Here is a 13,767-nt window from a genome sequence, read left to right as displayed (position 1 = left end):
CAACACCAGAATTCAGCTCTACTCTTCTTTTAAAGAGGAAGCAACGAGGAGATGGGCTATCATCCCAAAAACTGAAGGGAAATAACTTTGCTATGTGAGTATTGGACCAATCTGCTTCTTCTTCTTAGTTATCCTTCCTGTTTTGATTGCATGCAAAAATTTGCTTTGGCAGCCTGTGAAAATGATGCTCCCTTGGGCATTAACCCTCCCTATCCCCATCTCTTAGAACTTCATAGTTAGAAAACCAAAATCCAGAGAGACTGTGTTTTTAGTCCAGCTGGGACAGGGAAACTGGTGGCAAGGTAGACCAACCTGGGTGGCCTTATCTACAAGTTCCTTGTTGTTTTGTCATTGGCGTGTGTTCTCCCAGGTCTATCTGCTGCAAAAACTACCTGTTGTCTTTTCATTTCACACTGTAACTGTTACAATCGACTGTAACTCTTTGCTCCAGGAAAGTTCTACCAACTTTCCTGGGACTGTGGAGAGATAAGTGGGATGTATATTGAGGTCTCCAACTACAAACCCTTTGGGACACAGATTAGATGTACCACTGAGTAGAATAATCATAATGGGTTAGTGTGGAATGATAATTTCTGGACATTGGGGGCAGTTATCCCCAGAGAAGGAAAGCTACTAGTGCTTCCTAACCATGGCACAGGAAATTATGGATGTCATGGGTGCAGTTATGATGCCATGCAGATTTGGAAAATAGAATTGTGGGTAATTTTAGATTAAGTCTTCTCCTAAGGAATGTTATAAATTAAATTATCTTAATATCAGAGTTTGGAAAAAAAGTTATGTTTGGACTACAACTTCCAGATCCCTCAGCTGACATTGCCATTGAGAGTAGTAGTCTGAAAAAGTAACTTTTCCAAGCTGTGGTCAGTATTAAATGCATGCATACATACATAAATCCTTTTGAGTCTGTTCTGACACTGATTCTGTTTGTTGGTCGCCAAGGAATTCTGACATGTAATCCAAACAGATTATCAGACTGGCAAAAGTATAAATCGTGTATGTGTATCCATGTCTGTATGCTTTTCTTTTAGCTTCAGTGCCAGGCAGTTTTGAATAAACAAATGTAAGATGTACAAATGTACAAGTAAGATGGGTTTGTTTGTTTTTCCTTTTTGGAAAAGGATCCAGAATTCCCACCCCCATCTCCTGGTCATTACTATGTTGCCCAAATGGTAAAGCGGACTTTAATTTCTACAAAATGAAACCTACAGACAGTTACAGCTCTTAAGAATGTGCATATCTGAAGCACCAGTACCAAATGCAGGTGCCATTTGTTTATTGGACACATGTAAATGCATCATTTACTGTCCAAAGAACTAGCAGAGTGGAGGCATGAAGCAGCAATAGAGAATTATCAATACTGACAAACAGGATCCATGAAATACCTCTGATATGACTCATTTTGGAACAATTTCCAGTGCTAATTCTTTTGCACAATAAACAACAGGTGTTACTAGCTAGTTTCCAGAACCAAAACATCTTTTCTTAAGGTGTGCACCTGTCCCCCACTTGGAAGATTGCATTTTCCTGACACTGAAGCTGTAATATTTTGCCTTTTGCAAAAGATTTTGCAAAAATTTTGCAAATGGCATTCTTCTACAGTTAAATACCATCTGTTGTGATTAGAAGCAGTGGTTACAGTGGTAAATTTTGAAGTATAGATCCTCACCAGGACAGCCTCTATAGCATCTCCCAAAGAAACTCCAAAGTGAGGTTGGTTGTGTTGATCTAGAACAATTTCTAGCTGTTTTCATCTACACCTAAGCTTTCTTGCTTATTTATTTATTTACTTGGTAAAGTTTGTGATGTGTAGCTTCCATTTCTTTCTTCTCTTCTTGTTTTGGTGAAATGGCATAGTATTTTTTTTAAAAAAGAGCTTTCAGATTACAAGGGCAACAATCCATAACCATTGTTATGATTGCAAAGAAGTTGAACTAGGTATACTATTCCCACTGCCCATGGACTCCATGATGAGAAATGAACTCAGAAGTAGAGGTAAATACGGTCAGAATATGCACAGACAGTGAAGAAGTTCTCTAGGGATTTATTCATCAAGGGACCTTTTCCCATTCCACAATTACAGTGCTATGCTTCCATTTGAACTGTCATGGTTACATTCTGTGGAATCCTGTGGTTTGGTGAGGTCTTTGAGGCTGTGAATTCTAATTACATCATTGTTGTTGATGTTGTTGTTTTGTTGTGTGCTTTCAAGTCCTTTCTGACTTATGGCGACCATGAGGCGAACCTACCACAGGGTTTTCTTGGCAAATTTCTTTAGAGGAGGTTTGGCATTGCCACCCTCTGAATATGAGAGAGTGTGACTTGCCCAAGATCACTCGATGAGTTTACATGGTTGAGCCAGGATCCAAACCTCACTCTCCAAAGCTTAATGCTGGTTCACAATTGCATCTTCTTGAACTGTGCTTTTTGATGGAACCATGGCAGCTAAAAGAGAATCATAGTGGTATAATTACATAGTATGAATGGGCTCAAGAGCAGGAAGTACTTTGGGTTATATGGATATTCACAAATGTTCTCATAATCAATAAGAAAAAACTATCTCAGTAGGTCAACATACAGTTAATGAAATCTCAACAAGCTGAGAGTGTTAAAAACTCAAAACCCCTCCACACACACACACACACACACACACACACACACACTCATCCAAATGAGAAAACAAGGTGGCCACTACAAATAGAACCCAGACTTATAAGATTTAAGCATTCAGAAAAAGCCCTGTACCTGGATAGTCAATTTGGGAGGGTTTTTCTGTGTCATTTGAGTGAAAAATATTGGTGAACTGTGGACAAATCCTTAATAAAATTGAAGTGAAACAGAAATCTGCCTCATTCCTCCTACAGAGATGAGAAAACACTGGACAAAGTTTTCAAAATCATCCAGTGATTTCTTAAGTTACCCCTTTATTTCTTAATTAGATTTGCCATTGCCTTGATTTGAGGCCATTGTACTCACAGTATTTCTGTTACTGTTGTGTGCCTTCAAGTTGTTTCGATTTATGGTGACCTAAGGTAAGCCTATCACAGGGTTTTCTTGACAAGGTTTGTTCATGGGGGGTTTACCCTTGCCTTTGAGGCTGAGAGAGTGTGACTTGCCCAACTGGATTTACATTACTAAATGAGGATTTGAATCCTAGTCTCCCAGAGTTCTTGTTCAATACGCAAACCACTGCTTCAGCTTTAATTTTAACACACAGCATTGCGAACTGAAGGAACTTGTGGGAAAATGTAGACTTAGGTTGAATTTTAGGTCTATCTTTGGATGCATCTACACTAAAAAATAATGCAGTTTGACACCACAAATTCCAGGATTCTATAGGATGGAGTCATGACAATTAAAGTGGTGTCAAACTGCATTATTTCTACAGTGTAGATGCAAAATTCATCTCTTTTCTCTAACCTTAACTGGCTAAAGTCTGACTCACTCATAGAGTACTGTATATTCATTATACATTTATAGTACTCTGATACCACTTTAACCACCATAGCTTAACTCCATAGAATCCTAGGATTTGGTTGAGTGAGGCACTTAGATTTCTCTGCTAGAGCTCTTTAGTGCTGTGATTCAGGAGGAAGAGACTTGAATTTTCCAGCATAGATTGCCAAGTATCACACCAAACTACAAATCCCAGATTTCCATAATATGGCGCTATGGCAGTTCAGGTGGTATCAAGCTGCTATAACTGTATAATGTGTCTACACCCATGTTATCTCTTTCCTAGATACCCTATCCTCTACCCTAGATTCAAATCCTGAAACCACTCTGGCTGGCAGTTAGGACAAAACAGAGGAATGACAGCCACAAGCTAAGTGGGTTTCATAAACAGAGAAATAAATAAAAAGAAGGCAAAGTATTAGGAGAAGGAGAATTCTGGTATGAATCGTCACTTGCCCTATTTTAAATTGTAGAGACATATGGGTTGGTTATATATTTGCATTCATTTAAATGTATTAATGTTAATGAGAAATTATTGTTGGGAGATATCCTCTCTCGCTCTGCTTAGGAAAAACAGGTCAGTTGGCATTTGGCTGCCTGAGATAGAGCTGCAAATAAATCTGCTTCCCTCAAATCAAGGTGCATAACACCAAAATCCAATCAATTTATTTCAGTACATGGGAGAGAAAATTCCACAAACACGTCTCTGCCTTCCTAGTAATAAAAACACAATACTAGCTAAGTAAAAAGCAGTTTCCTTCATAATAAAAGTTTTCCAAGAGCTAGCTTGGTTAGCTTGTTCCCACCGAACAACAAAACCTTAAAGGCTCACAGATGTGTCTTGGCAAAAGATTTATGGGTTGTAATACACTCTTCAGATGCCTGGAGTATAATATTCAAGCTTGAATGTGTACATGTTCAGGAGTGGGAGCAAAGTGATACCGGGTAGAGAAAATGGTAATTATATTGTTGACACTGGTCATAAACAATAAGCACAAATATCTTAGCAATAATTGTGGCAGCTAAAAAAAGAAGAAGCATCTGATATTGGATATACAGTGGTGCCTCGGGATACGAAATGATCGCGTTACGAAATTTCTGGGATACGAAAAAGTCGGATTGGCAAAAACTGTTTCGGGTTACAAAATATTTTTCGGGTTACGAAATTCATTTCGGCGCGAAATTCAAATGCTGCTATAGGCTTTCCAGTGCTAACGGAGTATTTCGGGTTACGAAATTTTCGGGTTACGAAAGGAATGGCGGAACGAATTAATTTCGTATCCCGAGGCACCACTGTAAAAGTCTGCTCGGCAGATGCTACATGCCATTTAGAGGCACCCAGAATCCAGTTCTTACACGTGGTGGAGAACTTCTTTTGACTTTGCTTTTAATAAAAATGTTCCCAACTTGACAAATTTATCCATAGACTTGACTCCTTTGCATACTAGCAATGGGGCAAATTAACTAGTCTTTGTACATCTTGTGATAAAAGCATGAAACTTGAAATTGGAATTTGAAACTAGCACATATAGAGAAATTCATTTCAGTTCATTTTTGATAAATTTACAGGCTTTGGCAAATTTCTTCCTGGTTTGGATGGACAAATAAAATAAGGGATTTGAGAAAGCTAAATGGTTAAATGTCTTCCTCCTTGATCTGTAGTGGGTGGCTATTGTCAATCTCAGAACCAGAACCAGGAAAAGTGACTTTTTGGACTAAAACTCCCAGAATCCCCAAGCCATCATAGGCAGGGCTATGCAGGTTATGAGAGTCTGGAAACTGTAGTCCACAATAAGAAATATCCCAAGCTCTGACAGGGCCATGGCAGTTGGTTTTAAAGTCTTCCAACACTTTTCATGCTTCCAGAATAAATGAAAGGATAACAAGAACCACCGCCACCACCACCACACCATTAAAATGAATTAGTAGCAGAAAATAGTCCTGCCACTCATCAAACAGAATGAAAAAAAATTGAACTCTGGGTATTATCAGGAGACTCAAATGTCAGAACTTCATTGGAAGCTTAGTGATTTCACCATGTGTTGCAATCATCTCTCCAAATGACCAGTTAAATATGATCAGACGTTGAGAAGCAATGGGAGTGCACTTAATACATGACAATATTAGTACAGAAGTATTGGAGTGCAATACAGCTATATCATTTAATAAGGAGTTTTTGAAAGCCCTAGGTTTGAGTAATGAAGGGTTTCTGGCACTGAGAAATGTTATATTTCTTAATTCTCAACTTGACTTGCCTATAATTCAATTTCTTCTCACTCTGTCTTCCCAAACAAACCAAGCTTGCTCCTGTACCAGTAGCATTTCCACCTGAGTAATTTATAATTAAACAGTTCATAAAGAAGGGCTGCATTTTATTTCATGGAGAATGGGAGCACTGGAGGCAGTAATGCTATGAGGGACATAACAGTGATGTGCTGTGGTTGAGAAAGCCAAATGGAATATTATTTTATAACGGTGCAGAGGACCTGAAATATATATAGACACACACACACACACACACACACACATATATATAGCATGCTATCTGATAAAAGCATGAAATCTGGCATAAGTATTCAACTGATTTGGTTAATGAGGAGTTATTCATGTGGTTCCTGAATACAATGGCAGCCATACCCACATACCCAACAAGTACATCATAAGCAGAAATAAGGCAAAATCTTTATGCTGAATTTTATATGGTATGTTGAAATGTTATACTAGGCAGTATTATCCAGTAGCAACATTTTGCTCAAAGAACACTTACTCACTGAAATGTACAACAAAGCTATATAATCATACAGCTGAATATTCAGTTCCCTTTATATCACTTTAGCTGAGTGATATCTATATCTTGGTATCATTTTGCATGAAATTAATAAACATGACTTATGTTGTATACATTAAGAGCTTTCCTGCTGTGACCCAGTATCCAAATCTCTTAGCAATATGAATAGCTGTTTCAATGTCAAGTTTCATGCTTTTATCACAAGATGTACAAAGACTAGTTAATTTGCCCCATTGTTAATGGGGTCCACATGTGTACAGAACATAGTATTTTGTTGTTGTTGTTGTTGTTGTTGTTGTGTGTCTTCAAGTACTTTTCAACATATGGTGACCCTACAGCTAATTTAAGACGGGGTTTTCATGGCACATTTCTTCAGAGAGTTTTTGCTATTGCCATCCTCTGAGACTGAGAGAGAGTGACTTTGCCCAAGGTCACCCGGTGGGTTTATGTGGATCAGACAGGATTTGAACCCTGATCTCCACAGTCATAATCCAATATTCAAACTATTACACAATACATACTATGTATGGCTTTTAACAGGATGCTTAAGGAAGATTTCCTGGGGTTGCAGGAGTCCCAAAGAGTGCATTTCCATTAATCAGAATAGTCCAGGTTGCTTCCAGAGTATTTTGACTCAGAAACTGCCTTGAATTCCTTCTGTTGCCTGGGCACTCTGGTGTTTGTGTACACACACATCCCACTGTATTGCCCAGTGCCACCAGCAGCAGCATGAGTCCCTCCCTCTGAAACTGAAAATGTGGCGCTCATCATCAATTGCAAGTCTGGACTCCTTGTTGTGACCTCAGAATGAGCTACCCATACCAGCAGTGGTGGCACTGGATAGCTGAGTAAACAGGCACCAGTCATCACAGCCAAGTGATCTGGATTTTCTAGGAAGATCCAAAGCAAATAGTGATTTGTTTAATAATGTTCTGTAAGGGACAGATAGTCCAGATTCACTGCAGAATGGGCCTTCCCAAATGACAACAGTCCACAGTTTAAATGGATATTTTACTTTTCCCTGTGTAGACAGGGTGATGCAAGAGCAGAGGGAAACCACTGCAAATCTCCCGTGTAGACATGTCCAAAGTCATAGCACAAACCAATGTGTGGAACCCTGAACTGACTGTCTCAAGAGGGACTTTTAGAATTCCCAGCCAGAAAACTCTGGTGTCTTCCGAAACTACAAATCCCAGGATTCCATAGGATGCAGCCACAGCAGTGAAACCATAGCACTACAGTGGTAGACCTTCCTGTTCCTCAACCTGTCACCACCAGCACCCACACCTGTGGGCTGTAGAAAAGGGAGATGTGGTGAGAAGCAAGAAGCATTACACTAGCAGGAAGTGTTACATAATATCTGTAAACATGTGTTCTCTCCCTCCATCCATCCCTCCTGTTGTTGTTGTGTGCCTCCTAGTCATTTCTGACTTGTGGTGACCCTATGGCAAATGTATCGTCTTCTTGGCAACTTTCTTCAGAGCGAGTTTGCCATTGCCAAGCTCTGAGACTACGACAATGTGACTTGTCCAAGGTTACCCAGTGGGTTTTTATGTTGGAGCAGGGGAATCGATCTCCAAAGTCATAGTCCAATATATATATATATATATATATATATATATATATATATATAGGCATGTCAGACACTATAGTACAACAAAACCCTTACTTTAATGCATACCTTAATTCTAGGTCACAAGTGAGCATAATGAGTAATCCAGTCCTGAGCTAGGGTGTCATAGTAACTGGCTCAAAGCTACAGGGTAAATGACATAGCAATAGTTTGTTCAGTAACAACAAATGCCTGTCCACCTGCTCCCTCTGGTTCACCCTGCAAAAGATTTAATGCTTGCTGAATATTGCAGAGTTAGAAAGGGGGCAGAAAAGTGCATCACAGAAATTACAGGGCTGGAGCAACTCTCCAATGAGGAAATGTGACCAACATTTGCTCAGGACAAAAAGGTGAGTGGATATGAGAGAACATATTATGGAGAAAACAGAGAGAGACACCCAATACATAACAATAATATGGGTCATCCACTGAAGCTGAATGGTGAGAGATTCAGGACAGATAAAGCAAGTACTTCTTTACACAGAATTACTATTTATTATTTATTTTTATTTATGGTATTTATACCCTGCCCTTCAGCCCTAAAGGCTATGAGCTGTGGAGCTTACTGCAATAAAATTTATCAATGGTTGGCAACTTGGATGCTTTCAAAAGGAGACTGGGTGAATTCTTATAGATGGCATAATCAAAAACTACTAGTAAAGATAGCTATATGTCACATATAGCAATATGACTGAGCCCAAGCAAGAATTACACTTATTTCTTGCTGGCAAGCTTCTCAAGAGCAAGCAGCTATCAGAATGCTGGACTATATAGGCCTTTGGTGTGATCCAGGATGGCTCTTCTTATGTTCTTTTGTGAAGAATGTGTGCCATGTATGAAGGACAGCTGTCCCAGCACCATTATACAGCCAGTATCGAAGTCAATGACTGCATCTTATTCTAACCAATATATCAGGTTTCATATTGCTCCCAGTTTCTCTAGCAGTCCAGTGACCCTCATTGCCCACCAGCTACCTATCTAGTGGAGAAAAGGTAAATCTGTGTGTCTGAGCAGTCTTGTGGATGTTGCATGCTTTTGCTTCCAAGCCCTTCCTGTTTCCAGTTCTTGGCCATGCTACAATGGAAGAATAGGCATTAGCAATTAGTGAGCCTTGGGCTACCTCTGGCCCCACTATTGTCAACCTTAGAAGTAATAGAGAAGTGAATATAAACCTAATATATAGCAAGCATGGGAAATGTTTAGCCTTCTGGAAATCTTCAACTCCAGTTCCTAGAAACTCAAGCCAACATGCTAAAGGATTATGGGAATGAGATTACTGGAAATCAAAGATTACTCAGCCATTAAGTATGCCAATGAAATTAGTCAGCAGCCCAATGGTATTTGACAGACCACCATTTGTTAAAATGAGTTCCCAGAAAAACAACTTGGTTACCAGATGAAACTCTGAAAACCCTAAAACCCTATCTCTATTTTGTTTTTGTTCTTCAGTTGCATTGTTATTTTGCTCCATTATGGAATATAAAGTGAATTATCTATTTTCTCTTTCTGTTTTTTCTAAATACAGACCCTTCCCAACTGATCCAGTGGGCTGAATATTTCTGCCATGGACAATTCCAATTTTACCATTACAGCGGCTTCTTGGGATGAAAACTCATCAATCTCTGCTTCTGGGAACCTTTCTCTAGCTGCCACTCTTGGTCTGGATTTCAGTGGTGTTCTGATCCCTGTAGTATATCTCATTGTCTGTGTAGTAGGACTAGCTGGAAATTCTTTAGTCATCTATGTGGTTTTGTGCCATTCAGTCAGTGAATCTGTGACCAATGTCTACATTTTCAACTTGGCACTGGCAGATGAACTCTTCATGCTTGGTCTTCCCTTCTTGGCTGCACAAAATGCATTGTCCTATTGGCCCTTTGGGTCATTCATGTGCCGGCTAGTCATGGCTGTGGATGCCATCAACCAATTTACTAGTATTTTTTGCCTGACTGTGATGAGTGTTGACCGCTACTTGGCTGTGGTACACCCAGGGAAATCATCAAAATGGAGGACAGCACGAGTGGCCAAGGCTGTCAGTGCCACTGTGTGGGTGCTCTCTTCAGTAGTGGTACTACCAGTGGTGGTGTTTTCAGAAGTCCCTCAGGGCATGAACACATGCCACATTAAGTGGCCTGAGCCTGCATCAGTATGGAAAACAGGATTCATTGTCTACACAGCTACACTTGGCTTCTTTGGACCACTGCTGGTCATTTGCTTATGTTACCTGCTTATTGTTGTCAAGGTTCGGTCTTCAGGCAGAAAGGTACGAGCAGTGACAGACAAGCGCAAGCGATCCGAACGAAGAGTCACACACATGGTGGTAGCTGTAGTGGCTGTCTTTGTGCTCTGCTGGCTGCCTTTCTATGTGCTCAATATCATCAATGTTATCTGGACGTTGCCTGAGGAACCATCTCTTTTTGGTATCTACTTCCTCGTTGTAGTGCTGCCCTATGCCAACAGCTGTGCCAATCCCATCATCTATGGCTTCCTCTCCTATCGCTTCAAGCAAGGTTTCCGTAGGGCCATCCTGAGACCTTCCCGTCGAGTGCAGAGCCAAGATGTAGCAGCTGCAGAAAATGCAGCAGATAAAATGGAGGAAGGGGAGGAAGAAGAGGAGGATGAGGAGGAAGACATGGATGCAGAAGCAACTGAGGTCTGCAAGATTGCCCAGAATGGTAATGGCAGGCAAGAGTGTCGTCCTATCAGTAGGTCTGGAGGAAAAAATGAACAGAAGCGGCTTCCTGAGGAGCCTGTTAGCTGTGAGAAACCCAGCATCATGAGCATTAGCTACTTATAATGACTAGCAGGCAGCTTCATTCTCTTTGAAATTCTCTGGCTAAAAGCCACATGGAGTATCAAATGAAGGGATCATAAGTCAAGATGTTTCTAGAAGACAAACCTGAGAGCAATGTGAATCAATAAATGGCCAGTTTTATATCCCAATGAAAGGTTTAATAACAATTTGCACTAACAACACCAGGATCATGGCCACTGCTGGTTAGGAGCAAAAGCGTCTGGGTTTGGTTGGAAACAAAGATCCCTAAAGGTGACATGAGTTACTGTATACCTGTCAGCATTTCACACTGAAAAAAGAAGCAATTTATTTATATCGGTTTTATTGTCACACTAAGTGTCATTCCACCTCATGCCCACCCATTAAATACTGTATCTTAGTGAAAAAAATCTGAATTATGTTATCTTGCAATAAGCTGTGCTAAGGTGGCTTCTGAAGCTTGTAACTTGACCATTATCATTTTCTATAAAAATAAAACAATAAATCTTAGTACAATCTTCCCCAAGCAGATACCTTTCAAATGAGTATGACTGCAATGCCTATAATTCCCAAGCCATGGAGGCAGAACTTATGAGATTTGGAGATCTGGGAAATATGGAAGAGAGGTGTTCTTTATCCTTCTGGCAGGCAGCTCACAGAAATATGGTTGGTGTACATGACTGCTGGATTAGATAGGCCTTCAGACTGATTCAGACTGTTTTTCTTTCTGGAGAGCACTGGATTGAGGAAGGTTACTTTGAGAGAATTTTAATGACACGATGACTTGGATTATATTTCTTAAAGCAGGGTGGTTTTGGGATCTCCTTTTCCCTTTTAAAATCCTGAATTTCATTAACTGGAGCCATGTACAAAATAGTGGTGAGTGAACAGACAAGAGCTTGGTCAAGTTGCTGGGATTTTGAACCACGGCTCCCAGAATCCTGATTTTGAGAGCTATAGTTCAAAAAAGCAACTTTGCCAAACTTTGAAAGCTATCTTCTAGGGCTGGGGAACATGATACTTCTGAGTTCATGCACAGTACAGGAATATGTGTTTCATACAAGAATTTGTGCCTAGTGAACAAATTTTTTCTCACTCCTTAAATCAGTTCAGTACCTTGGAAAGGTCTTTTAAAGCTAGCCAAAACTTTGGCAGATTCACCACTGCATTGACATGGGAGCCATCAGCTGCCACTGTGTTCATGCACAAATCAGCTCCAGTCTGTCACCACGCTTTCTTGATTGTAACATTCTAATTTAGGAGCAGGAAAGGAAGGTTCTTTTATGTTTGTTGTTAAACTATTAGGCATGAGAAATCTTTTCTGATTTACCACAAATCACCCAGAGATCTACCAAGAGATCCTGATCAACCTTCTCCTTGGCCCATCTTAAAGCACATGTCCAGGTAGAGAATGAGAGTTGGGTTTGTCCTGAGGCCCAAATTCCAAATTGTTATTAGCGCTTAATGGTTAATAAACTAGACGTGCACTGTTATCCCTCTTTAATTAGAAATACATCCCAGTCCTAATTAAAGGAGGATAACCGTGAATGGCTAGAAGAACATCCCAATTAGTTCAAGGAGGCCTTAACCCATCATCATCGTGGCACAAATGTGGTCCATGGTATCAGAGTTGGAGATTCTGGGAGCTGTGCTCACAAAAATTATGTTTTCCCAGATTTCTGTAGGAATACAGTTGGAGTTACAGACAAGGGAATGCCTGGTTCGCCTCGCCCCTCTTTTCTGGAATTGTTTCCTTATAGTAGTGTGGATCACTGAGGTGGAGAAATTTTAGGCTGGCCTAATAGCAGCAAGCAGCTTCATTTATATACCGCTTCATACCACCTAAGCAGACCTAAGCAGTCTCTAAGCGGTTTATAACTGTAAGCTAATTACCCCCAACAAGCTGGGTACTCATTTTAGCGACCTTGAAAGGATGCAAACCTGAGTTGAGCGTGAGCCCTGGCTTGTACTGAACTCACCCTGCTTCATGGATATAATAATGCCAGCCTTCCTTACCAGTTTGTTGTAAGGACTGCTGACTATAGGAATGTGTGCATATTTTCAATGATCTAGAGCAGCTTTGCCCATTCCAATAGCCTTTGGATATGTTGGCCTAGGATGTTCATCACCCTTAGCCTGTTATGTGGAGGTTGTAGCCCACAAGGTCTAGTGGCTACCTTGCAGTGGTCTAGAGAAATGTATCTCAAGCTGATGTGGAGGTTTGGCAGTTTTGTTTTTCACCATTGACTATATTTTGTTTCTATATTTCTTGGAAGCTCACTAGGGATCAGCAATTAATGGCTGGGCAGCTGGCACTGGTCCATCAACCACAACTTTGAGTAGCACTGTTCTACAGTATTCTGTTAACACTTAATACTGTGATTATCCTCATTGCACCTTTGCAATATATGGAATATGTCTGTAAGGAAATCTTTAAATAAAACTTTCCTTTTAACAGCTTACAAGTGTGGTACCCATGTGGTAAATGGAAAGGCAGAAAGAGAATTTGTTTTTAAGACACTGTGCCATATGCACCTAGCATTTCAGAATGTTCCTCAGGGAACAAAAAGAATATATATTCACGAGAAGCATGAGCCCATTTTGTCTATGATGTCTTTACATTTCAGGAGCAGATCCAAAAATATGTTGTTCTTCAGCTTTCCCCCAAAACATTTCATGCCCCATTTTAGGAGTTGTAACACTGAAGCTTTGCAGCCAGAAATTAAATTAAGTCCAGAATTAAAACCTCACTTTGCCTCCATGTTTACATAAATGCATTCAGTGTTGAGAGGAAGGACTGCAAACTGTCAAGAGCCTTTGCAAATATGGTGAAAGTTTTGCTGTAGACTGCTACCATCCTTCTTATCTTGTAGAGCACTAGGACCCTCTTAGATACTTTGAGGATATATATATTTGGATGGAGATAGAAAGGGCACTGGCTAGATTGTAATAAATAGCTCCGGGGATGGTTGCTTGAGATGTGTTTTAGATCAGAGCTTCTTATGTATCTCATGTGGGACCGGCAGCGTTTCATTCCCAATGTGTTGGGAATTGGCACCATATTTATGCCCACTGACTACAACTGCATTTTTCTTTCCCAAAACTCATAGATGACCAGCAGCC

General features: G+C 40.2%; 1 protein-coding gene across 2 annotated transcripts; it reads left to right on the top strand.

Moving 5' to 3' along the window:
• Positions 1-8: 8 nt before the first annotated feature.
• Positions 9-12,528, top strand: SSTR3 (somatostatin receptor 3). Of its 2 annotated transcripts, none has more exons than XM_042468535.1 (2): positions 9-94; positions 9,400-12,528. In XM_042468535.1, exon 2 carries the CDS (start codon positions 9,439-9,441, stop codon positions 10,666-10,668), a length of 1,230 nt encoding a protein of 409 aa, XP_042324469.1. In that variant the 5' UTR covers positions 9-94; positions 9,400-9,438; the 3' UTR covers positions 10,669-12,528. The 2 variants fall into 2 exon arrangements, with proteins under 2 accessions (XP_042324469.1, XP_042324470.1); XM_042468536.1 differs by lacking the exon at positions 9-94 and adding an exon at positions 8,139-8,224.
• Positions 12,529-13,767: the final 1,239 nt, after the last annotated feature.

The sequence above is a fragment of the Sceloporus undulatus genome, chromosome 5 (genome assembly GCF_019175285.1).
Source record: "Sceloporus undulatus isolate JIND9_A2432 ecotype Alabama chromosome 5, SceUnd_v1.1, whole genome shotgun sequence".
Taxonomy (NCBI): domain Eukaryota; kingdom Metazoa; phylum Chordata; class Lepidosauria; order Squamata; family Phrynosomatidae; genus Sceloporus; species Sceloporus undulatus.
The sequence above is the reverse complement of the archived record's forward strand: the minus strand, read 5'-3'. Positions and strand labels throughout refer to the sequence as shown.